Source organism: Tachyglossus aculeatus, chromosome 1, assembly GCF_015852505.1.
Source record: "Tachyglossus aculeatus isolate mTacAcu1 chromosome 1, mTacAcu1.pri, whole genome shotgun sequence".
NCBI classification, from domain to species: Eukaryota; Metazoa; Chordata; class Mammalia; order Monotremata; family Tachyglossidae; genus Tachyglossus; species Tachyglossus aculeatus.
This window is the reverse complement of record NC_052066.1, coordinates 104,394,818-104,417,798: the sequence shown is the minus strand read 5'-3', so window position 1 is coordinate 104,417,798 and position 22,981 is coordinate 104,394,818. Positions and strand designations below refer to the sequence as shown.

The 22,981-nt window shown below is 46.7% G+C and overlaps 1 protein-coding gene across 1 annotated transcript in view; it reads right to left on the bottom strand.

The window, feature by feature from the left end:
• LOC119930427 (two pore calcium channel protein 1-like) overlaps positions 1 to 22,981 on the bottom strand; it is a 94,446-nt gene that overhangs the window by 5,449 nt on the left and 66,016 nt on the right. Inside the window, exons 11-18 of the mRNA XM_038748758.1 lie at positions 18,660 to 18,845; positions 18,180 to 18,244; positions 15,467 to 15,551; positions 8,870 to 8,939; positions 7,301 to 7,520; positions 4,371 to 4,461; positions 2,527 to 2,640; positions 2,116 to 2,237 (exon numbers count right to left, since the gene is read on the bottom strand). Coding sequence (XP_038604686.1) covers positions 2,116 to 2,237; positions 2,527 to 2,640; positions 4,371 to 4,461; positions 7,301 to 7,520; positions 8,870 to 8,939; positions 15,467 to 15,551; positions 18,180 to 18,244; positions 18,660 to 18,845 — 953 coding nt within the window. The remainder of the gene's footprint in view (positions 1 to 2,115; positions 2,238 to 2,526; positions 2,641 to 4,370; positions 4,462 to 7,300; positions 7,521 to 8,869; positions 8,940 to 15,466; positions 15,552 to 18,179; positions 18,245 to 18,659; positions 18,846 to 22,981) is intronic.

Here is a 22,981-nt window from a genome sequence, read left to right as displayed (position 1 = left end):
TTATACAGATGAGGGAACTGAGCACCTCCGGCCCCTCGACCTTGGGTTAAGGAAATGTGAAGCAGCGTGGTCTAAGGGATAGAGCCCAGGCCTGGGAATCAGAAGGACCTGGGTTCTAGTCCTGGCTCTGCCACTTGCCTGCTGTGACACTTTAGGCATATCACTTAGCTTCTCCGGCCTCAGTTACCTCATCTGTAAAATGGGGATTATGACCATGAGCCCCATACGGCAGATGGACTGTGTCCAACCTGATTACCTTGTATCTATCCCAGTGCTTAGAACAGTGCCCGGCACCTTGTAAGTAGTTAGCAAATACCATTAAAAAAAAATCAGGAAGAAGACGATCTGAAAAAGTGCCAGGGATATTCTTGTGGTCAGCCAGTCAATCGATCAATGGTATTTACTGAGCACTTACTATGTGCAGAGCACTGTATTAAGCGCTTGGGAGAGAATATAGTAGAATTAGCAGAAATGTTAAAAATTAGGTTAGCAGTGCTAAAGAGGGCAGAGAGAGAGAGAAAAAGAGAGAGAGAGAGATGTTAGAGATGACAAGGCTGAAACAAACAAAAGACACATGTGAAAGATTATTCAGTCAAACTTTCAAAGAGATCACATGCCAAAGTAGGGAGAAATCAATCAGAAGCAAGAAAGTCTGGGGGTCAGGGAATTCTGAGTTAAGAAATGTGGCCTACAAGTTAGAGAGATGGGGCCTCAGGATCTCTAAAGGTCTTCTAGACTGTGAGCCCGCCGTTGGGTAGGGACCGTCTCTATATGTTGCCAACTTGTACTTCCCAAGCGCTTAGTACAGTGCTCTGCACACAGTAAGCGCTCAACAAATACGACTGACTGAATGAATGAATAAAGGGAGTCGGGTCGTCCAGGATAAGGGGGAGCCAGGAGCCAATGGATGCATTTGAACTGTGAAGGAGAAATTTTCCACTAGGATTTGAGGGGAAACAGCCATAAATTCCGGCCACAAGGATTCCGTGTCCTTGGAAGCGGTGGGAGCTCATCTCGCTCGTCTCGGGCAGGGACTCAATTGTCTAGCTCTCGTGGCTCCAGGATCCCCTCCTTCCTCCCCATCCAAATGGCCACCACGCTAGTCCAGGCCCTTGGCCCATCCCAGCTTGGTTAGAACATCAGTCTCCCCACGGGCCTGCCTGCCTCCAGTCCGTATGTCACTCTGCTGCTCGGGTCAATTTTTGAAAATATCATTTCGCCCATGTTTCCCGACTCCTCAAAAACTTCCAAAAATAATAATAATAATAATAATGGCATTTATTAATCAATCAATCAATCGTATTTATTGAGCACTTACTGTGTGCAGAGCACTGTACTAAGTGCTTGGGAAGTACAAGTTGGCAACATATAGGGACAGTCCCTACGCAACAGTGGGCTCACAGTCGAGAAGGGGAGCGCTTACTATGTGCAAAGCACTGTCAGAGTAGCAGCATGGCTCACTGGAAAGAGCACAGGCTTGGGAGTCAGAGGTCATGGGTTCTAATCCCGGCTCCGCCGCTTGTCAGCTGGGTGACTTTGGGCAAGTCACTTCACTTCTCTGGGCCTCAGTTCCCTCATCTGGAAAACGGGGATTAAGATTGTGAGCCCCACATGGGACAACCTATTCACCTTGTATCCTTCCCAGCGCTTAGAACAGTTATTTGCACATAGTAAGCCCTTAACAAACACCAAAATTATTATTATTATTAAGTTGACTACAAAAGTCATTCACTGGTTTCTCGAGCAACTGATCCGTGGTGCCCAAGCCAGGTTGCTGATCCAGGAGCTGCCCTCCTCAGGTTCGTGATGTGATTCCTGATTCTGGCAGTCCAGAATTAAGCCTAGGCCCGAAGGAGGAAATCCAGGATGTAGATCCCCAAAGACCGTGCGTCGGCTCCGGAAATCCAAGCCCTCAGTTTGATTCTGCCTGCATTAAAGACCACACTCACCCTCCAAGCCTGTCAGTGGTTATCAACGTGGCAGACTTTCAACTCCTCTCTCCCTCCTTCCAGCTCCGCCTGTCCTAGCCTCATCATCACAGTGCTTGTAAATTTCCCTCCTACGGAACAGGTTCTCCCTCAATTCGGTTTGTTTCAGCTGTGGGGAGAGACTCACTTTTTGAAGCAATTCGGAAGAGCAGCCCTTTTGACATGGTTTTTTTCGTTTCCACTGTTTCGCCGAGATTGTTGTCATTGGTTTCCATGTTGTCTATCAGTTTCCCATCCGGCACGTCCTCTCTAAGTGGTTAGGCACAAAAAACACACGGCGGAAAATCTTTGCAACCATTACTTCCTGGCATTTGAGCATCAACAGCAGAGGGAGGGGGCTACTGACCTGGGAAAGGGGAGCAGCTCGGGAATTCTGCAGACAGCAATGCCCTGCTGGCCTAAGGTTTACGAATGATATGGCTTTTCGGAGCATTTTAAGAGCATTATACTTCTAAAGTTAACAGGAAAAATACCTTTTCCTGGCCCATTCAAGAGCTGAGAGACCTTATAAAACGGAGTGAATTCCTGGACTACTTACTCCTGGATTCCGAACCCAAGCTCTTGGATTTTCTTCTCGATGGATGTTTCAACTTCACTCTTTTCTAACGAATACTCCACAAAGAAAGCTTCCAAAATGAATGCTATGAAAATGCTGGAAAGGAACCAAGAGATAATCGTGTTTGTTAAGCGCGTCCTATGTGCCAAGCCTTGCATTCATTCAATCGTATTGAATGAATACGAAAGAATATGAATGAATCTATCCAGCCTTGTACCAAGCACTGGATAGATACAAGCTTGGCCACAGACCCCGTCCCACATAGGGCTCAAAATCTAAATAAGAGGTAGGCCAGAGTTAGAAAACTCCAGGTAAATGGTCAAAACTCTTCAGGCCTCTATCACATCCCACATCCCCAGCAAGTTTGATAATAGTAATACTAATAATAATGGTATTCGTTAAGTCCTTACTCTGAGCCAGGCACTGCACTAAGTGCCGGAGTGGACACAAGCAAATCGGGTTGGACACAATCCCTGTCCCACATGGGGCTCACAGTCTCATCTCCATTTGACAGATGAGGCCACTGAGGCACGGGGAAGTGAAGCGACTTGCCCAAGTTCACACAGCGGACAAGTGGCGAGGCCGGGATTAGAACCCATGAGCTTCCAGCTCCTGGAGAAATAAGCACATTCAACTCTATCCACCATGCCAGGCTTCCTCAGGGTTCAATGTCATTTTCCTTCCCGTAACAACGATACCACTGCCCCGCATCTAGTCAGCTCTTTATTTTCCTGACGCACTTCCAAGAAGCAGCTCATTCAGCCTTAACATCCTGAGGAGGTGGAGGGAAAGCGGACAGGATCATCCCCTGTATATATGTATATATGTTTGTACATATTTATTACTCTATTTATTTATTTATTTTACCTGTACATATCTATTCTATTTATTTTATTTTGTTAGTATGTTTGGTTTTGTTCTCTGTCTCCCCCTTTTAGACTGTGAGCCCACTGTTGGGTAGGGACTGTCTCTATATGTTGCCAATTTGTACTTCCCAAGTGCTTAGTACAGTGCTCTGCACATAGTAAGCGCTCAATAAATACGATTTATGATGATGATGATGATCCCCATTTTTACCGGCAAGGAAACGAAGGCACGGAGCAACTCAAAGACTTTCAAGCCGATGGCAGAGCTGGGATTAGAACCCAGGTCCTCAAGGGGATAGAGAGAGAGTGACAAGGAGGGGAGAGGAAAGGGGGAAGAGGAAACGAAGAGGGGAGAGAGAGATGAGGGGTGGGGAGAGAGGGAATTTATGGAAGTTTTGTCTGATCTTCCTTTCATTCCCAGGCTCTTCTAGACTGTGAGCCCGCTGTTGGGTAGGGACTGTCTCTATATGTTGCCAACGTGTACTTCCCAAGCGCTTAGTACAGTGCTCTGCATACAGTAAGTGCTCAACAAATACGATTGAATGAATGAATTCCCAATCAAGCCCCAGATCAGCCAGCCCCCCCGACACTGCAGCTGTCCACCCCAATGTACCGTTTCTCATAATAATAATAATAATGATGGTATTTGTTAAGCATTTACTAAGTGCAAAGCACTGTTCTAAGTGCTGGGGGGGGGATACAGGGTGATTAGGTTGTCCCACGTGGGGCTCACAGTCTTAATCCCCATTTTACAGATGAGGTCACTGAGGCCCAGAGAAGTGAAGCGACTTGCCCAAAGTCACACAGCAGACAAGTGGCAGAGCTGGGATTAGAACCCATGACCTCGGACTCCCAAGCCCGTGCTCTACCCACCAAGCCACGCTGCTTCTCTAGCTTCATAAGGCTTAGAGCCCTGCCCCTACCCCAAATCGTAACCGACAGGGCTTTCTCGGAACTTACTTAACAATCAGGATGACCACCACGATGTGGAAGGCAATGAAGTACAACTTCGCAACCTGGTGAGTCACCAGGGCAAAGCCTTCAGCGATGAGTACAAAGTTAAGGAATTGGAAGGACCGGCGGGGTGGGCTGAGGAAGTCTAGACATGTCAGAAACAGATCCCTTTCCTGCTTTACCGAAACAGGGCCCTGATTCCGCTCCATTTCCCTTCCAAAGACGAGACACATTAGGGAACCAAGTGTGACCGCGTGCCGTCTAGGGTCGACACGCTGGCCAGTTCCACTGCAAGCCAGGCTATTTTTTAAATGTATTTTTTAGGTAGGAGAAAAAAAAATATTGGGGAGTCAGATCTCCTTGGGGAAAACCTAACCTCAAAAGCAAACCGACGGTGGGAACTTATCTGCCAACTCGGTTGCACTGCCCTCTCCCAAGTGCTTAGTACAGTGCTCTGCACATCGTAAGTGCTCAATAGATACCGTCGATGATGATGGTGGCAGGGTTTGGGCCATTCGGAGATCAAAACTTGGAGCCTCGGCTCTGCTCCCTCAGAATCATCCAGACTAAAGGCACCAGGTGTGAACAACTTTGCCCTCGTGCTTGGGGGACAAACAGATCAGCCTTATTGATCATTCATTCATTGAATCGGATTTACGGAGCACTAACTGTGTGCAAAGCACTGTACTAAGCACTTGGGAGAGTAGCAGCATTTCAGGCTTTTATCTCTCTTCCCGTCAGCTGAACCAACCCCATCGTTCTGACCTGGGAGGAACCTCCAAGCGGCGGGAGGCTTCTTGGACCTACTGGCGATTGGACACCATTTAGCCAATTTCCTCCTTCCCTATCGGGAGGTAGGATGGCTGAGAGGGGGAAGAGTCGCCAGCCGTCAACCAGTGATATTTATTGAGCATTTGCCAAGTGCAGGGCACTGTACTAAGCACTTGAGAGAGCACAATATAACAGAATAAGCAGACACATTCCCTGCCCAATCAGGTAGACATCCAAGGCCCATCAGGTGCACGGTGGGCTCGTGGTGGGCAGGGGCCGGCTCTATCAACTCTCCTGTACTGCGCTTTCCCCAAGTGCTTAGTATGGTGTTTGGCACACAGTAAGTGCTCAATAAGCACCACTGATCGATTGATGGGCAAGGATAGCCATGAGGGAGTGCCTCAAAAACAACCCGGGGCAATTTCCCCTACCGGTCTCACCTTCACAACATCTCCAAGATCCGCCCTTTCCTCTCCATCCCAACCGCTACCCTGCTCATTGAATCACATCCTATCCCGACTGGAGTACTGCATCAGCCTCCTCTCTGATCTCCCATCCTCCTGTCTCTCCCCGCTTCGGTCTATACTTCACTCTGCTGCCCGGATCATCTTTGTGCAGAAATGCTCTGGGCACATTACTCCCATCCTCAAAAATCTCCAGTGGTTACCAGTCAACCTAGGCATCAGGCAAAAACTCCTCACTCTCAGCTTCAAGGCTGTCCATCCCCTCGCCCCCTCCTACCTCACCTCCCTTCTCTCCCAGCCTGCACACTCTGCTGCTCTAGTTCTAACCTTCTTACTATGTCTCGTTCTTGCCTGTCCCGCCATCGACCCCCGGCCCATGTCCTACCCCTGGCCCAGAATGCCCTCCCTCCTCAAATCCGCCAAACAATCACTCTTCCCCGCTTCAAAGCCCCACTGAAAGCTCACCTCCTCCAGGAGGCCTTCCCAGACTAAGCCCCCCTTTTCCTCTGCACCCCCTCCCCATCGCCCTGGCTTGCTCCCTATGCTCTACCCCCCTCCCCTCCCCACAGCACTTGTGTATATGTGCACATATTTATACTTATAATTCTATTCATTTTTATTAATGATGTGTACATATAATTCTTTTTATTTATAATGACGCTACTGATGCCTGTTTACTTGCTTTGATGCCTGTCTCCCCCTTCTAGACTGTGAGCCCGTTGTGGGCAGGGATTGTCCCTCTTTGTTTCTGAACTGTACTTCCCAAATGCTTAGTATAATAATAATGATGATGGCATTTTTTAAGTGCTTACTATGTGCAAAGCACTGTTCTAAGCGCTGGGGAGGTTACAAGGTGATCAGGTTGTCCCACAGGGGGCTCACAGTCTTAATCCCCATTTTACAGTTGAGGTAGCTGAGGCCCAGAGAAGTTAAGTGACTTGCCCAAGGTCACCCAGCTGACAACTGGAGGAGCCGTGATTTGAACCCATGACCTCTGACTCCAAAGCCCGGGCTCTTTCCACTGAGCCACGCTGCTTCTCTAGTATAGTGCTCTGCCCACAGTAAGCGCTCAATAAATACGACTAAATGAATGAATGTGCTACTTGTTAAACACTTCCTATGTGCCAAGCACTGCTCTGGGCGCTGGGGTCGATATAAGAGAATAATAATAATGATGGCATTTATGAAGCGCTTACTATGTGCAAAGCACTGTTCTAAGCGCTGGGGAGGTTACAAGGTGATCAGGTTGTCCCACGGGGGGGCTCACACAATTTTAATCCCCATTTTCCAGACGAGGGAGCTGAGGCCCAGAGAATAATAATAATAATGATGGCATTTCTTAAGCGCTTACTACGTGCAAAGCACTGTTCTAAGCGCTGGGGGGGGGATACAAGGTGATCAGGTTGTCCCCATGGGGCTCACAGTCTTCATCCCCATTTTACAGATGAGGTAACAGGCTCAGAGAAGTTAAGTGACTCGCCCGAGGTCACACAGCAGACATGCGGCGGAGCCGGGATTCGAACCCCTGACCTCTGACTCCAAAGCCCGGGCTCTTTCCACTGAGCCGCGCCGCTTCATCATCCAAGTCCTCTCTTGATGGATCGCCAGGGCTGGGAAGAGCCACCCAGATTGCGTGATCCCGTTCAGCCTCTCGGGATTGCCCCGGGCAGTCCCGGCCCGTCGGGGCCACGGAAAGGATATCATGCCACTGGTTGACCACAGTGAGCTCCATGAGGACGATGAATGAGGAGGCCAGGTTATTGAAGTTGTTATTACAGTACCGGTCTCGGGCGAACACCGACCCTTTCAAGGCCGGGTTCCCACACTCCAGGGCGTGAAGAGCGGTGCTGTTCCTATCGAAGAATTGGATTCTGCCTCGGAATAGCTCCATGCCGACGATCGCAAATATATAGTACACCACCTAGAAGACAAAGCACCTCCATCACCCCCATCCAGTGGGACTGGAGAACGGAAGCTCGTCGTGGGCAGGGAACGTGTCTCGTATATGGCTCTATTGTACTCTCCCCAGCGCTTAGCACAGTGCTCAGCCCACAGTAAATGCTCAACAAGTACGATTGACTGTACTCTTCCCAATCAATCAATCAGTCATATTTATTGAGCGCTTAGTGTGTGCAGAGCACTGTACTAAGCGCCTGGGAAGTACAAGTCGGCAACACATAGAGACAGTCCCTACCCAACAGCGGGCTGAACGCAGTAAATTCTTAAGTATGACTGACTGTAATAATAATAATGGCAATGCTCAAGTATGATTGACTGTAATAATAATAATAATGGCATTAATTAAGCGCTTACTATGTGCAAAGCACTGTTCTAAGCGCTGGGGAAGTTACAAGGTGATCAGGTTGGCCCTGGTGGGGCTCACAGTCTTAATCCCCATTTTACAGATGAGGCAACTGCGGCACAGAGAAGTGAAGTGACTTGCCCAAAGTCACACAGCTGACAATTGGCAGAGCCGGGATTTGAACCCATGACCTCTGACTCCAAAGCCTGGGCTCTTTCCTACTGAGCCACACTGCTTCTCTCCCCAGCGCTTAGTTCAGTGCTCTGCACGCAGTAAACGCCCAACAAGTACGACTGACTGACTGAGAACAGCCAGGCAGATGTAGAGGTCAGGGGTTCGAATCCCGGCTCCGCCAATTGTCAGCTGTGTGACTTCGGGCAAGTCACCTAACCTTTCTGTGCCTCAGTTACCTCATCTGTAAAATGGGGATTAAAATTGTGTGAGCCCCCCCATGGGACAACCTGATCACCTTGTAACCTCCCTGGAGCTTAGAACAGTGCTTTGCACATAGTAAGCGCTTAATAAATGCCATTATTATTATTATTATGTACTGCACAAAAGCACAGTGCACAGCCTGACAACTTTCACAGGGACCATCAAGAGACATTACCCAAACACCTGAGGCCATCAGCTTCCATTTCAAAGGAAAATCTCAACCTCCATCATGGACCCTCCATGGGTTCTGAAAATCCGTTCCATGCTTTGATCATTCTGGGGAAGTCACTTTTTAGACTGTGAGCCCACTGCTGGGTAAGGACTGTCTCTATATGTTGCCAACTTGTACTTCCCAAGAGCTTAGTACAGTGCTCTGCACACAGTAAGCGCTCAATAAATACGATTGATTGATTGATTGATCCCTCGAGAGCTTACCCTCAGGATTTCACTTCGAAGGAACCTGCTCCCAATCCCTCCAGAATCCCGAACTACCACTCTCACTTACCTCCCGGTCGGCTCTCACAGTCACTTACCAAAACAAGTCCTCCAAAGGTCAGCATGGTGGGCACAATATTAATTAGGATATTCACAATGACCCGGAATCTGAGAGAGAGAAGGCTCAAGAGATTTAGATCAGTCACTGGCACATTTTATCCTCACCCAAAATACCAATCAATCAGTGGTATTTGTTGAGTACTTCCTCGGGGAAGAGCACTGTCCTCAGTGCTTGTGAGACTACAGCCAAGTTAGTAGATACCATCCCTGCCTTCAAAGAATTTACAATCTAGCGGGGGAGACAGATGTCAAAATAATTTACAGGTGCTGTGTGTGTAGAATTTCTCCCTGGTGTTTGGGGAGCAAACACAATTCATCTACTTGTTTAATCGTATTTATGGAGCGCTTACTGCGTGCAAAGCCGTGGGAGAGTTGCAACATTTCAGGCTTTTATCTCCCTTCCGTTCACCTGAACCAACCCCACCGCTCTGAAATGGTAGGAACCTCCAAGCAGCAGGACGCTTCTTCGCCTACAATCAATCAATCGTATTTATTGAGCGCTTCCTGTGTGCAGAGCAGTGTACTAAGCGCTTGGGAAGTACCAGAGGGCAACATATAGAGACAGTCCCTACCCAACAGTGGGCTCACAGTCTAAAAGCCTACAGTAAACAACATCATTTAAACAGGCGTATAGAAGTAGTGTGTGGAGAAAGTACCTACTGTCTCTATATGTTGCCAACTTGTACTTCCTAAGCGCTTAGTACAGTGCTCTGCACACAGTAAGCGCTCAATAAATACGATTGCTGCTGCTGCTGCTAAGTGTTAAGTCCTCTAGACTGTAAGCTCCTCGTGGGCAGGGTAGGCGTCTACCAACTCTGCTGTACTGACCTCTACCAAGCGCTTAGTTCAGTTGCTCTGCACTCATTAGGCGCTCCATCAATACCACCGATTGATCGATTAGTGCGGGCGGGGGTGAGATGCACAGGCGATGTGGGAGTGTTTATCTATTCTATTTATTTTATTTTGTTAGTATGTTTGGTTTTGTTCTCTGACTCCCCCTTTTAGACTGTGAGCCCACTGTTGGGTAGGGACTGTCTCTATATGTTGCCAATTTGTACTTCCCAAGCGCTTAGTACAGTGCTCTGCACATAGTAAGCGCTCAATAAATACGATTGATGATGATGATGGGAAATGAGAGATTAGTCAGAGAAGCCCTCCTGGAGGACTTGAAAATGGTGAGAGCGAAGCACAAAGAGTCGCTTGGCACTAGAGGAGAAAAGCGTGCGGGCTAGGATCAATCAATCAATCGTATTTATTGAGCGCTTACTGTGTGCAGAGCACTGTACTAAGCGCTTGGGAAGTACAAGTTGGCAACCTATAGAGACGGTCCCTACCCAACAGTGGGCTCACAGTCTAGAAATGTAGTGGAAGAGGAGCACGGAGAAGTAATGGGGAGAGAACCAATTATTGCCCTAAAGTCGATAGTGAGCGGTTCCTCCTCAGTGCAGAGAGGAATGGGCAACTATTAAGGAGTTTGAAGAATGAGGACGTGTGCAAAAAAAGTGTTTTAGACTCACTACGAGATACTTTAGGATAGGGGTGAGTATGTTTGCACGCAAAAAGAGACATAAACACCCACCCACAGGAGAACAGACAAGGACACAAAAACCAAGGGAGACACACCCTTAAAATGCATGGGGAAAGGCTCATACATTAAACAATCTATGGAGAGATGCTGAGAAATGTCCAAGAACACGCATGAACATGCATAGGTAAGTATGCCGGAACACACATAGAGATACATGCACTTGTAAATGTGGGAAAATACATACTAATAATAATAATAATAATAATGATGGCATTTATTAAGCACTTACTATGTGCAAAGCACTGTTCTAAGCACTGGGGTAGATACGAGGTAATCAAGTTGTCCCACGTGGGGCTCACAGACTTAATCCCCATTTTCCAGATGAGGTAACTGAGGCACAGAGAAGTGAAGTGACTGGCCCAAAGTCACCCAGCTGACAAGTGGCGGAGCCGGGATTTGAACCCATGACCTCTGACTCCAAAGCCCGGGCTCTTTCCACTGAGCCACGCACACATCTCCATCCCACCCCACCATTCCCAGGAAAACTCATAAGGAAACTCAGCGTGGCTCAGTGGAAAGAGCCCAGGCTTTGCAGTCAGAGGTCCTGGGTTCAAATCCCGGCTCCACCGCCTGTCTGCTGTGTGACCTTGGGCAAGTCACTTAACTTCTCTGAGCCTCAGTTCCCTCATCTGTAAAATGGGGATTAAGACTGTGAGCCCCACGTGGGACAACTTGATCACCTTGTAACCCCCAACCCCCAGCGTTTAGAACAGTGCTCTACACATAGTAAGTGCTTAACAAATGCCATTATTATTATTATTATTCCTTTAACAGAATGAAGAACACTTTTCCTGGGGGCAAGATGGGCCCGGGCAGTGAGGAGAAGAAAGCAGACATGCCAGGGGGTAGAGCTGCATGGAGGTAAGGAAGAAACTGGCTCACGAACCAGTTTGGTCATCCACCAGTTAGAACAATCCCAGTAACAATTTATACCTCAAACCTCGGTGACTCCCACGTTCGAGACTGAAAGCTCACTGTGGGCTGGGCACGGGTCTACCAATTCTGTTGTTCTGTACTCTTCCAAGTGTTTAGTAATAATAATAGTAATAATGGCTTTTATTAAGCGCTTACTATGTGCAAAGCACTGTTCTAAGCGCTGGGGAGGTTACAAGGTGATCAGGTTGTCCCACGGGGGGCTCACTGTAAGTAGTAAGTGCTTGGCACGCAGTAAGTGCTCAATACATTCCACTGATTGATTGACGTCCTTCCCAGCCTCACAGGAGAGGTTCCCCAAATGGGAGGAGCAAAGAAAGTCCTCAGAAGGTATGACAAACTTCACCAACTGAAAAATGACCTGCACCTAAATAGCCGATATTGCTATCGATTAGTCAATGGTATGTATTGAGTGTTTACTGAGAGCAGGAGTAATAATAATAATAATAATAATGGCATTTATTAAGCGCTTACTATGTGCAAAGCACTGTTCTAAGCACTGGGGAGGTTACAAGGTGATCAGGTTGTCCCACGGAGGGATCACAGTCTTAATCCCCATTTTACAGGTGAGGGAACTGAGGCCCAGAGAAGTCAAGTGACTTGCCCAGAGTCACACAGCTGACCGTTGGCAGAGCCGGGATTCGAACCCATGAACTCTGACTCCAAAGCCCGGGCTCTTTCCACCGAGCCACGCTGCTTCCCCTACTGTACTGTACACACACTTGGGAGAGCACAATACAACAGATTTGGTAGACACAATCCCTGCCCACTAGGAGCTTACTGTGTAGAAGGGGAGACAGACATGAAAATAAATTATAGATATGTACTTAAGTGCTGTGGGGTCGAAAGTGGGGTGACTATCAAGTGTTTAAATCAATCAATCAATCGTATTTATTGAGCACTTACCATGTGCAGAGCACTGTACTAAGCGCTTGGGAAGTACAAGTTGGCAACATAAAGAGACAGTCCCTACCCAACTGTGGGCTCACAGTCTAAAAGGGGGAGACAGAGAACAAAACCAAACATACTAACAAAATAAAATAAATAGAATGGATATGTACAAGTAAAATACATAAATAGAGTAATAAATATGTACAAACATATATACATATATACAGGTACAGAGTACAGTAGGTTTAAAGAGTACAGATCTAAGTTCATAGGTGACTCAGAAGGGACATGGAGTAGGGGACATGAGGATTTCATTAGGGAAGGCCTCAAAGATGGGAAAAGACATCATCTGATATATTTGAAAGAGGACAATAATAATGATGGAAGGTAATCAGGTTGTCCCACGGTGGGCTCACAGTCTCAATCCCCATTTTACAGGTGAGGTAACTGAGGCACAGAGAAGTTAAATGACTTGCCCAAAAGTCACTCAGCTGACAATTGGCAGAGCCGGAATTTGAACCCATGACCTCTGACTTCAAAGCCTGGGTTCTTTCCACTGAGCCATCTAAGCGCTTACTATGTGCTAAGCACTGCTCTAAGTGCTGGGATAACATTGTACATATTTATTACTCTATTTTATTTGTACATATTTATTCTATTCATTTTATTTTGTTAATATGTTCTGTTTTGTTGTCTGTCTCCCCCTTCTAGACTGTGAGCCCGCTGTTGAGTAGGGACCCTCTCTACATGTTGCCAACTTGGACTTCCCAAGTGCTTGGTACAGTGCTCTGCACACAGTAAGCGCTCAATAAATACGATTGAATGAATGAATGAATGAATTCCAGGCCAGAGGGAGGCCGTGGTCGAAGGGTTGCTGAGAAGGTTGGATTCAGAGAAACAAAGTGAGACGGTGGTGTTATAATACAAAAATGGTAAGATAGGGGGAGGCAAGGTGATTGAGTGCTTTCAAGCCCTTGATAAGGAATTTCTGTTTGATAAGGTGGTGGCTGGGAAACCATCGGAGGTTCTTTTGGAGTGGGAAAACACGGACTGAACGTTATTTTAGAAAAATGATCTGGGCAGCAAAGACAGGCGGCAGGGAGGTTAGTGAAGTAATCAAGGCTGGATAGGGTGAGCGCTTGGAGCAGCATAGTAACAGTTTCGTTGGGTAGGGACCGTCTCTATATGTTGCCAACTTGTACTTCCCAAGCGCTTAGTACAGTGCTCTGCACACCGTAAGGGCTCAATAAATATGATTGAATGAATGAATGAAAGGGCAGATTTTAGTGATGGGGTGAATAATAATAATAATGTTGGTATTTGTTAAGTGCTTACTATGTGCAAAGCACTGTTCTAAGCACTGGAGGGAACACAAGGAGATGAGGTTGTCCCATGTGGGGCTCACAGTCTTAATCTCCATTTTACAGATGAGGGAACAGAGAAGTGAAGTGACTTGCCCAAGGTCACATAGCAGATATGTGGGGGAGGCAGGATTCGAACCCATGACCTCTGACTCCCGAGCCCACACTCTTTCCACTGAGCCACAGTGAAGGTAGAACCGACTGGGTATGTGGGTCGAAAGAGAGATGAGTCGAGGATAATGCCGAGATTACGGCCTTGTGAGAAAGTGGTGCTGTCTACAGTGACGGGAAGCATAAAAATAACTCTAAGGTTTAGGCCACCCCTGGCTACTTTGGAGGTGGATTCAGGAAAGACAGGATGATTACATCCCGATTACGTCTAGTCCTTCTAGACTGTGAGCCCACTGTTGGGTAGGGACCGTCTCTATATGTTGCCAACTTGTACTTCCCAAGCGCTTAGTACAGTGCTCTGCACACAGTAAGCGCTCAATAAATACGATTGATTGATTGATTGATTACAGTCGGCCCCTCTCCACCCCAAAATGCCGAGACTTGCAGAAAGATGTGCTCCTCCCATTTAGGTTGGACTTGGACCGTCAACTCCTTAAACACGGGGGACAACATCATCAATCGTATTTATTGAGCGCTTACTGTGTGCAGAGCACTGTACTAAGCGCTTGGGAAGTACAAGTTGGCAACATATAGAGACGGTCCCTACCCAATAGTGGGCGTTTTCGTGTACTCTCTCAAGGGTTTAATATAACGCTTCGCGCTCACTTGGCGCTCAACAAATGTGACTGACTGAGGGATTGAGCAAACCCAGGGAGAGGTGCTAGTTGATAGAATTAGACAGAGCAGCTTGGCAATCAATCAATCAATCGTATTTATTGAGCGCTTACTGTGTGCAGAGCACTGTACTAAGAGCTTGGGAAGTACAAGTTGGCAACATATAGAGACGGTCCCTACCCAACAGTGGGCTCACAGATGCAATGAGCTGCATCTCCTCCCCATCCTGGGGTGGGGAAATGAGCTCAGCTCCTCTCTCCCTCTTTAGCTTCCAGCGTGGCTTAATGGAAAGAGCCCGATCTTGAGAGTCAGAGGTCTTGGGTTCTAATCCCGGCTCCGCCACTTGTCAGCGGGGTGGCTTTGGGCAAGTCACTTCACTGTGCCTCAGTTCCCTCATCTGGAAAATGGGGATTAAGACTGTGAGCCCCACGTGGGACAACCTCATTACCTTGTATCTCCCTCAGTGCTTGGAACAGTGCTTGGCACATCATCATCATCAATCGTATTTATTGAGCGCTTTCTGTGTGCAGAGCACTGTACTACGTGCTTGGGAAGTGCAAATTGGCAACATATAGAGACAGTCCCTACCCAACAGTGGGCTCACAGTCTAAAAGGGGGAGACAAAACCAAACGTACTACAAAATAAAATAGAATAGATATGTACAAGTAAAATAAATAAATAAATAAATAAATAGAGTAATAAATATGTACAAACATATATACATATATACAGGTGCTGTGGGGAAGGGAAGGAGGTAAGATGGGGGGATGGAGAGGGGGACGAGGGGGAGAGGAAGAAAGGGGCTCAGGAGCACATAGTAAGTGCTTAACAAATACCATCATTATTACCACCAAGATATACAAATTCTCTCTGCTCCTGCTTAACAATCTTATAAGCGCTTAAATGCCATCTTTATTATTATTATTATTATTCTTTGATTAAATGCCATTAATTGGCGGATGGCAGCCCCCACCCCTCCACACCCCTTCCATCTCACCCCTTATTTGGTTTTCACCTCTTTATGCTGTCAATGATCCTGACGAGCCGGAGAACCCTCAAGATAAAGACGATATCCAAGATTTGCTGGCTGTTGTAAGTCGCTGAAAAACACCACCGTGACATTCGATCGGACGTGTTCTCTTTGCACCACGAGACCTAGAATCTCCCTGATGCTCCGGATGACGGATTGATTTAACCAGGGCGTAAAAACCAGGGCTTAGCCTCTGGGCAAAGGAGCGGACTGATGCTGCACTGGATAGACCATAGGCAGAAAGGGTTTGCACAGTGTGGCTTAGTGGATAAGCGCTTAGTACATTGCTCTGCACACAGTAAGCGCTCAATAAATACGATTGAATGAATGAATGGAAAGAGCACGGGCTTGAGAGTCAGAGGTCGTGAGTTCTAATCCCGGCTCCGCCGCTTGTCAGCTGTGTGACTCTGGGCAAGTCACTTCACTTCTCTGTGCCTCAGTTACCTCATAGGGATCATCTCTATATGTTGCCAACTTGTACTTCCCAAGCGCTTAGTACAGTGCTGTGCACACAGTAAGCGCTCAATAAATCCGATTGAACGAAAGGGGGATTAAGGCTGTGAGCCCCACGTGGGACAACCTGATTACCTTGTATCTACCCCAGCACTTAGAACAGTGCTTGGCACATAGTAAGCGCTTAACAAGTACCATCATTGTTACCACAGAGACACAGAAATTCCCTCTGTTCCTGCTTAACAATCTCATATCATTTATTATTGGCCCAAACTCCAGTTTCTGCAGGAAGGGGGAGTGTGTAGAAAGAGGCAGAAACGGAGCAGAAATAGTTAGAGTAAATGGTGGCAAAAGATTCCTGGGGAGTAATAATAATAATGATGGTATTTGTTAAGTGCTTACTATGCGCAAAGCCCTGTTCTAAGCGCTGGGTGACACAGCAAGGCCTAGAGAAAGGGGTTGAGGCGTTGGAGGACGTAGGTCCTAATCCCGACTTTGCCACACATCAGCTGGGTGACCTTAGACAAGTCACTTAACTACTCTGGGCCTCAGTTGCCTCATCGGTAAAATGGGAAGAACCCCATGTGGGACAGGGACTGTGTCCGATCTGATTAACTTGTATCTCCCCCAACGCTTGGCACACAGTAAGCACCTAACAAGTACCACAATTATTATAATTAATAATAATAACCCCAGCTCCTCCACTCGTCTGATGTGTGACCTGGGGCACGTCACTTAACTTCTTTGGGCCTCGGTTTCCTTATCTGTAAAATGGGGATCCGATACCTGCTCTCCCTCCTATTGTGAGCCCTGCATAGGACAGAGCCGATGACCAACCTGATGAGACTCCAGCGCTTAGTAATAATAATAATGATGGTATTTGTTAAGCGCTTACTACGTGTCAAGCACTATTCTAAGCCCTGGAGTAAATACAGGGTAATTAGATTGTCCCACAGTGGGCTCGCAGTTTTAATTCCCATTTTACAGATGAGGTAACTAAGGCACAGAGAAGTGAAGTGGCTTGCCCAAGGCACACAGCAGACATGTGGAAGAGCTGGGATTAGAACCCACGTCCTCTGACTCCCAAGCCCAGGCTCTTTCCACTAAGCCATGCTGCTTCTCTACAGTGCTTGGCACATAGTAAGTGCTTAATACTGTGAGCCCCCCGTGGGACAGCCTGATCACCTGGTAACGTCCCCAGCACTTGCAACAGTGCTTTGCACAGAGTAAGCGCTTAATAAATGCCATTATTATTATTAAATCACACACAATTATCATTATTATTATTAGTCTGCTGATTTTATCCTTTCCTCACCCCTATCCTTCCTCCATCCTCTGCGGGTGGCAGGCAACTTCACTGGGAATAAGTGCTGGGGAGAGGAGACAGAAACCCATCCCATCTGCAGCCAAGCAAGGACCGCCATGTTTTGTTAATGTGACAGGGAATGTGTCAGTTTATTGTCCTTTTGTACTCTCCCAAGCGCTTAGTACAGAATTCTGAACATAGTAAGTTCTCGGTAAATACGACTGACTTTTAGACAGCAGGGCCGCCCCAAGGCCTCACTCCCCTTGGAGCTGAAGGTCAGGTCTGTAGGGACTCGGTTAGAAAGACCCAACGGGCAGTTTGTTTTGGCTGGGGCTGATTAATAGTATTTGTTTAATGCTTACTATGTACCACTACGAAGAAGCAGCGTGGCTTAGTGGAAAGAGCAGAGGCTTGGGGGTCAGAGGTTGTGTGTTCTAATCTTCTAGACTGTGAGCCCACTGTTGGGTAGGGACCGTCTCTATAAGTTGCCAACTTGGACTTCCCAAGCGCTTAGTACAGTGCTCTGCCCACAGTAAGCGCTCGATAAATACGATTGAATGAATGAATCCCATCTCTGCCACTTGCCAGTTGTGCGACTTTGGGCAACTCACTTCACTGCTCTGTGCCTCCATTACCTCCTCCGTAAAATGGGGATTAAGGCTGTAAGCCCCACGTGGGACAGCCTGCTAATCTTTATTCACCTCAATGCTTGGCACATAGTAAGTGCTTAACAAATATCATTATTATTATTATCATTACTAAGTTTCAGGTCTACTGTAGCCCTAAATGCATTGCTAATATCAACCCCCACTTCCCCCACCAAAACCAAAGACCACACCAGTCCAAGGGAAACACAATAAACAGCCGTCCCCGTGGGCCCCTAAACACTGCTAGCTGCCAGGAAAGAGAAGAGGCGAGAGAGCCCCCGCCAGAACTTACTTGATTTAATAGTAGTATTGGCGACTGTGGCAATCAGGGCGGCAATAATGATCAAAGTATCAAACCTAAGGGGAGAGGGTAGGAGCGAAAGGAGGAAGAGAGAATGAAAGTAGTCTGGAACATAAAAGATTCTGGCCTTGAGATCCACAGTGCTCAGGGATTTGAGAAAAACACCACCAAAAGACAACCATCGTATCAAAAACCACGTCTCCTGTTTTCCAGTTCCAGGGTAAATACTGAGACTGTTTGTACGGGGCTCTTTTGGGAAGGAATCAAAAGTACGACAGGCTTTTATCAATTCTGGTTTCACCGAGCCAGGCATTCCTACTGAGTTTCACACCAAAGCGCTTCTCCAATCTAGGAGAATTGGTTTTTAAGAAATTCAGGGGTGCTTCCAGAAGTCGGTGACACAAAGCCTTCTTCCGCTTTCTCCCTGTCCCTCCCCAAAATGGAAGTGGACACAGACCCACCCACACTTACCAATTCCAAAACTGGGTCCTTCCAAAAAACATCCTTGGCTCATAGGTATAAAGTTTCAGGAGAATTTCAATGATGTATAGAGAGAGGAATAGCCATTCGGCATAAGAAATCAACTGATTCTTCTCATCCAAAGCAATGAATACAGCGTTTATCAGAATTATCACATCATAAACCCAGATGAACATCCTGGAACGAGAAAAGTCACCAATGGATTAGACGAGGCTCTTCCGGGTATTACCCTTCTTGTCTTGTCTTACGCCGTCGAGTTGTTTCTGACCCATAGCGACTCAACAGACACATCTCTCCCAAAACGCCCCGCTTTCCATCTGCGATCGTTCTGGAAGTGGATCCAGAGAGTTTTCTTGGTAAAAATCCGGATGTGGTTTACCATTGCCACCTTCCGCGTCGTAAACTCGAGTCTCCACCCTCGACTCTCTCCCGTGCCGCTGTTGCCCAGCACGGGTGAGTTTTGACTTGTAGCAGATTGCTTTCCACTCGCTAGCCACTTGCTGAAGCTAGGAATTCATTCATTCAATCGTATTTATTGAGCGCTTACTGTGTGCAGAGCACTGTACTAAGCGCTTGGGAAGTACAAGTTGGCAACATATAGAGACGGTCCCTACCCAACAACGGGCTCACACTTTGGAGGAATGGGTAGGCCTCTGCTGGACTCTTCCTCCCATAGCCGAGACTGGTAGAGAACTGGAAACTCTCCAGGTGTGACCCTGAGAGGAGATTATTATTATTATTATTATTATTATTATTATTATTTATTCTTCTTCTTCTTCTTCTTCTTCTTCTTCTTCTTCTTAATCATATGTTATTGAGCACTTACTGTGTGCAAAGCACTATACTAAGCGCTTGGGAGAGTACTATATAACATCAGTCACATTCCCTGCCCACAATGAGCTCACAGTCAAGTGGGGAAGACAGACATCAATATAAATAAATAAATAAATTATATATATATATATATATATATATACACATATGTGCTGTGGAAAAGCAAGGGTGGATGGATGAGGGAGCAAGTGTGAGCCACGCAGAAGGGAATAGGAGAAGAGGAGAGGAGGGTTCAGTCAGGGAAGGCTTCCTGGAGGAGATGTGCCGTCAATAAGGTTCATATAATAATAATGATGGGATTTGTTAAGCGCTTCCTGTGTGCCAAGCCCGCTGTTGGGTAGGGACCGTCTCTATATGTTGCCGACTTGTACTTCCCAAGCGCTTAGTACAGTGCTCTGCACAAAGTAAGCGCTCAATAAATACAGCTGAATGAATACCAAGCATGTTCATATCTGAGGTGGTTCAGGGCTCTCCCCAACCAACATGCTGGTGGGGATTTTCATCTTGTGGGGCAGAGAAAGTCTGCGGCACCTCAAACCCCCACCTTTCCCCACCCTGCTCCCGTCTTCTAACAAACAACATCATCTTCTAACACATCAGAGATGATGTGGACACAGTTTCAGCACTGGCATCTAAACAAAAATGTTAGTCTTTGACGGAGAACCACAGAGTACTCCAATGTATTTCTTAGATGTATTCTCTAGAAAAAGCTCCTGTTCTGTGAACCTGAAACAAAAGTTAAGAGTTTGAGGAAATGTGAGAAATCCAGCAGGGCTCTAGATAAAACGTGGGGCGAGCTCTGCTGAAAGACTGAGATATTTTGAGCAGGGGACTTCGGGTCAACGTCACTGCTTAAAATGGATGTGGACACTCAATCTCAGCACTGGCATCTAAACAAAAATGTTAGTCTTTGACGGAGAACCACAGAGTACTCCGGTATATTTCTTAGATGTATTTTCTAGAAAAAGCTCCTGTTCTGTGAACCTGAAACAAAAGTTAAGAGTCTAGGAAATGTGAGAAATCCAGAAGAGCTCTAGATTAAGCGTGGGACGAGCTCCGATGAAAGGGTAAGTGAGATATTTAGAGCAGGGGACTTCGTGTCAACGTCACTGCTTAAAATGGATGTGGACACTCAATCTCAGCACTGGCATCTAAACAAAAAATGTTAGTCTTTGACGGAGAACCACAGAGTACTCCGGTATATTTCTTAGATGTATTCTCTAGAAAAAGCTCCTGTTCTACGAACCTGAAACAAAAGTTAAGAGTCTGAGGAAATGTGAGAAATCCAGTAGAGCTCTAGATTAAGTGTGGGGAGAGCTCCGATGAAAGGCTGAGATATTTAGAGCAGGGGACTTTGTGTCAACGTCACTGCTTAAAATGGATGTGGACACTCAATCTCAGCACTGGCATCTAAACAAAAATGTTAGTCTTTGACGGAGAACCACAGAGTACTCTGGTATATTTCTTAGATGTATTCTCTAGAAAAAGCTCCTGTTCTACGAACCTGAAACAAAAGTTAAGAGTCTGAGGAAATGTGAGAAATCCAGTAGAGCTCTAGATTAAGCGTGGGGAGAGCTCCGATGAAAGGCTAATTGAGATATTTAGAGCAGGGGACGTCGTGTCAACACCACTGCTCAAAATGGATGTAGCTCTTTTTCCGAGTCAAAGGTGACACTACCGACGGTGCAGATTCTTCATCAGTATCAGTGATTACAATTGATAAGAAGCTGAGTGGCTCAGTGGAAAGAGCATGGGCTTTGGGGTCAGAGGTCATGGGTTCGAATCCCGGCTCCACCATATGTCCGCTGTGTGACCTGGGGCAAGTCACTTAGCTTCTCTGAGCCTCAGTTCCCTCATCTGCAAAATGGGGATTAAGACTGTGAGCCCCATGTGGGAAAACCTGATCACCTTGTAACCCCCAGTGCTTAGAACAGTGCTTTGCACATAGTAAGCGCTTAACAAAGCACCATTAAGTAAGCTCCATTATTATTATTGTTATTATTATTATTATAAGATTGATGTGAAAAGGACTGATGGCAGCGTAGCACAGCTGATAGAGCCCGGGCCTGGGAATCACAAAGTCATGGGTTCTAATCCTGGCTCCGCCACTTGTCTGCTGTGTGACCTTGAGCAAGTCACTTTACTTCTCTGGGCCTCAGGTACCTCATCTGTAAAATGGGGATTGAGAATGTGAGCCCCACATGGGGCGGGGACCTGCCCAACCCGATTTGCTTATATCCATCCCAATGCTGAATTGTACTTTTCAGGTGCTTAGTACAGTGCTCTGTACACAGTAAGTGCTCAATAAATATGAATGAATGAATGCCTGGCACATAGTAAATGCTTAACAATTACCATCATCATCATCATCATCATTATTATTATTATTATTATTGTTATAACATGAGCATTTAAAAACAGCTCTTTGATGCATGATTGTATTTTTGTTACCAGGTGGTTTCCATTTTTCCCCTCTTTTTTTAAAAAATGGTATTTGTCAATGTTTTGTTTTGTTGTCTGTCTCCCCCTTCTAGACTGTGAGACCGCTTTTGGGTAGGGACTGTCTCTATATGTTGCCAACTTGTACTTCCCAAGCACTTAGTACAGTGCTCTGCACACAGTAAGTGCTCAATAAATATGATTGAATGAATGAATGAATGCCTGGCACATAGTAACCACTTAACAAGTACCATCATCATCATTATTATTATTATTATAACATGAGCATTTAAAAACAGCCCTTTGCTGCATGATTGTATTTTGTTACACACCAGGTGTTTTTCACTTTTCCCCTCTTTTTTTTAAAATGGTACTTGTCAATGTTTTGTTTTGCTATCTGTCTCCCCCCTTCTAGACTGTGAGCCTGCTGCTGGGTAGGGACCGTCTCTATATGTTGCCAACTTGGACTTCCCAAGCGCTTAGTACAGTGCTCTGCACACAGTAAGCGCTCAATAAATACAATTGAATGAATGAACGAATGAATGAAAAGGGCTTACTCTGTGCCAGGCACTGTACTAAGCTCCGGGGTAGAAACAAGCTAATTAGGTGGGACACAGTCCACCTCACACATGGGGCTCACGATTTATCCCCACTTTACAGATGAGGTAATTGAGGCACAGAGAAGTTAAGTGACTTTCCCAAGGTCATACAGCAGACGCGGGGCAGAGCAGGATTCGAACCCACGTCCTGGGTCCCAGGCCCTAGCTCTATCCACTAGGCCAGGCTGCTTCTCTGGGACCAATCTGCCAAAACCCGGGCTCGAACCAGGAATCTTGCAATTTCCAGTCTAACGCTCTCCCAACTGGGCGATCTCCGCGCCCTCTGTGCTGCGATCTTTCAAGGTCTCGGTTCTAAAGCGGTCATCCCATTTCGAATTGCTCCACACCACGACGAGCAGTCTTTGGTCACCAAGGTGTCCCCCCCCCCCCCCCCGTCAGGCCACATCGACTGGGACTTTGCGACAGGGCACTTTGAAAGCA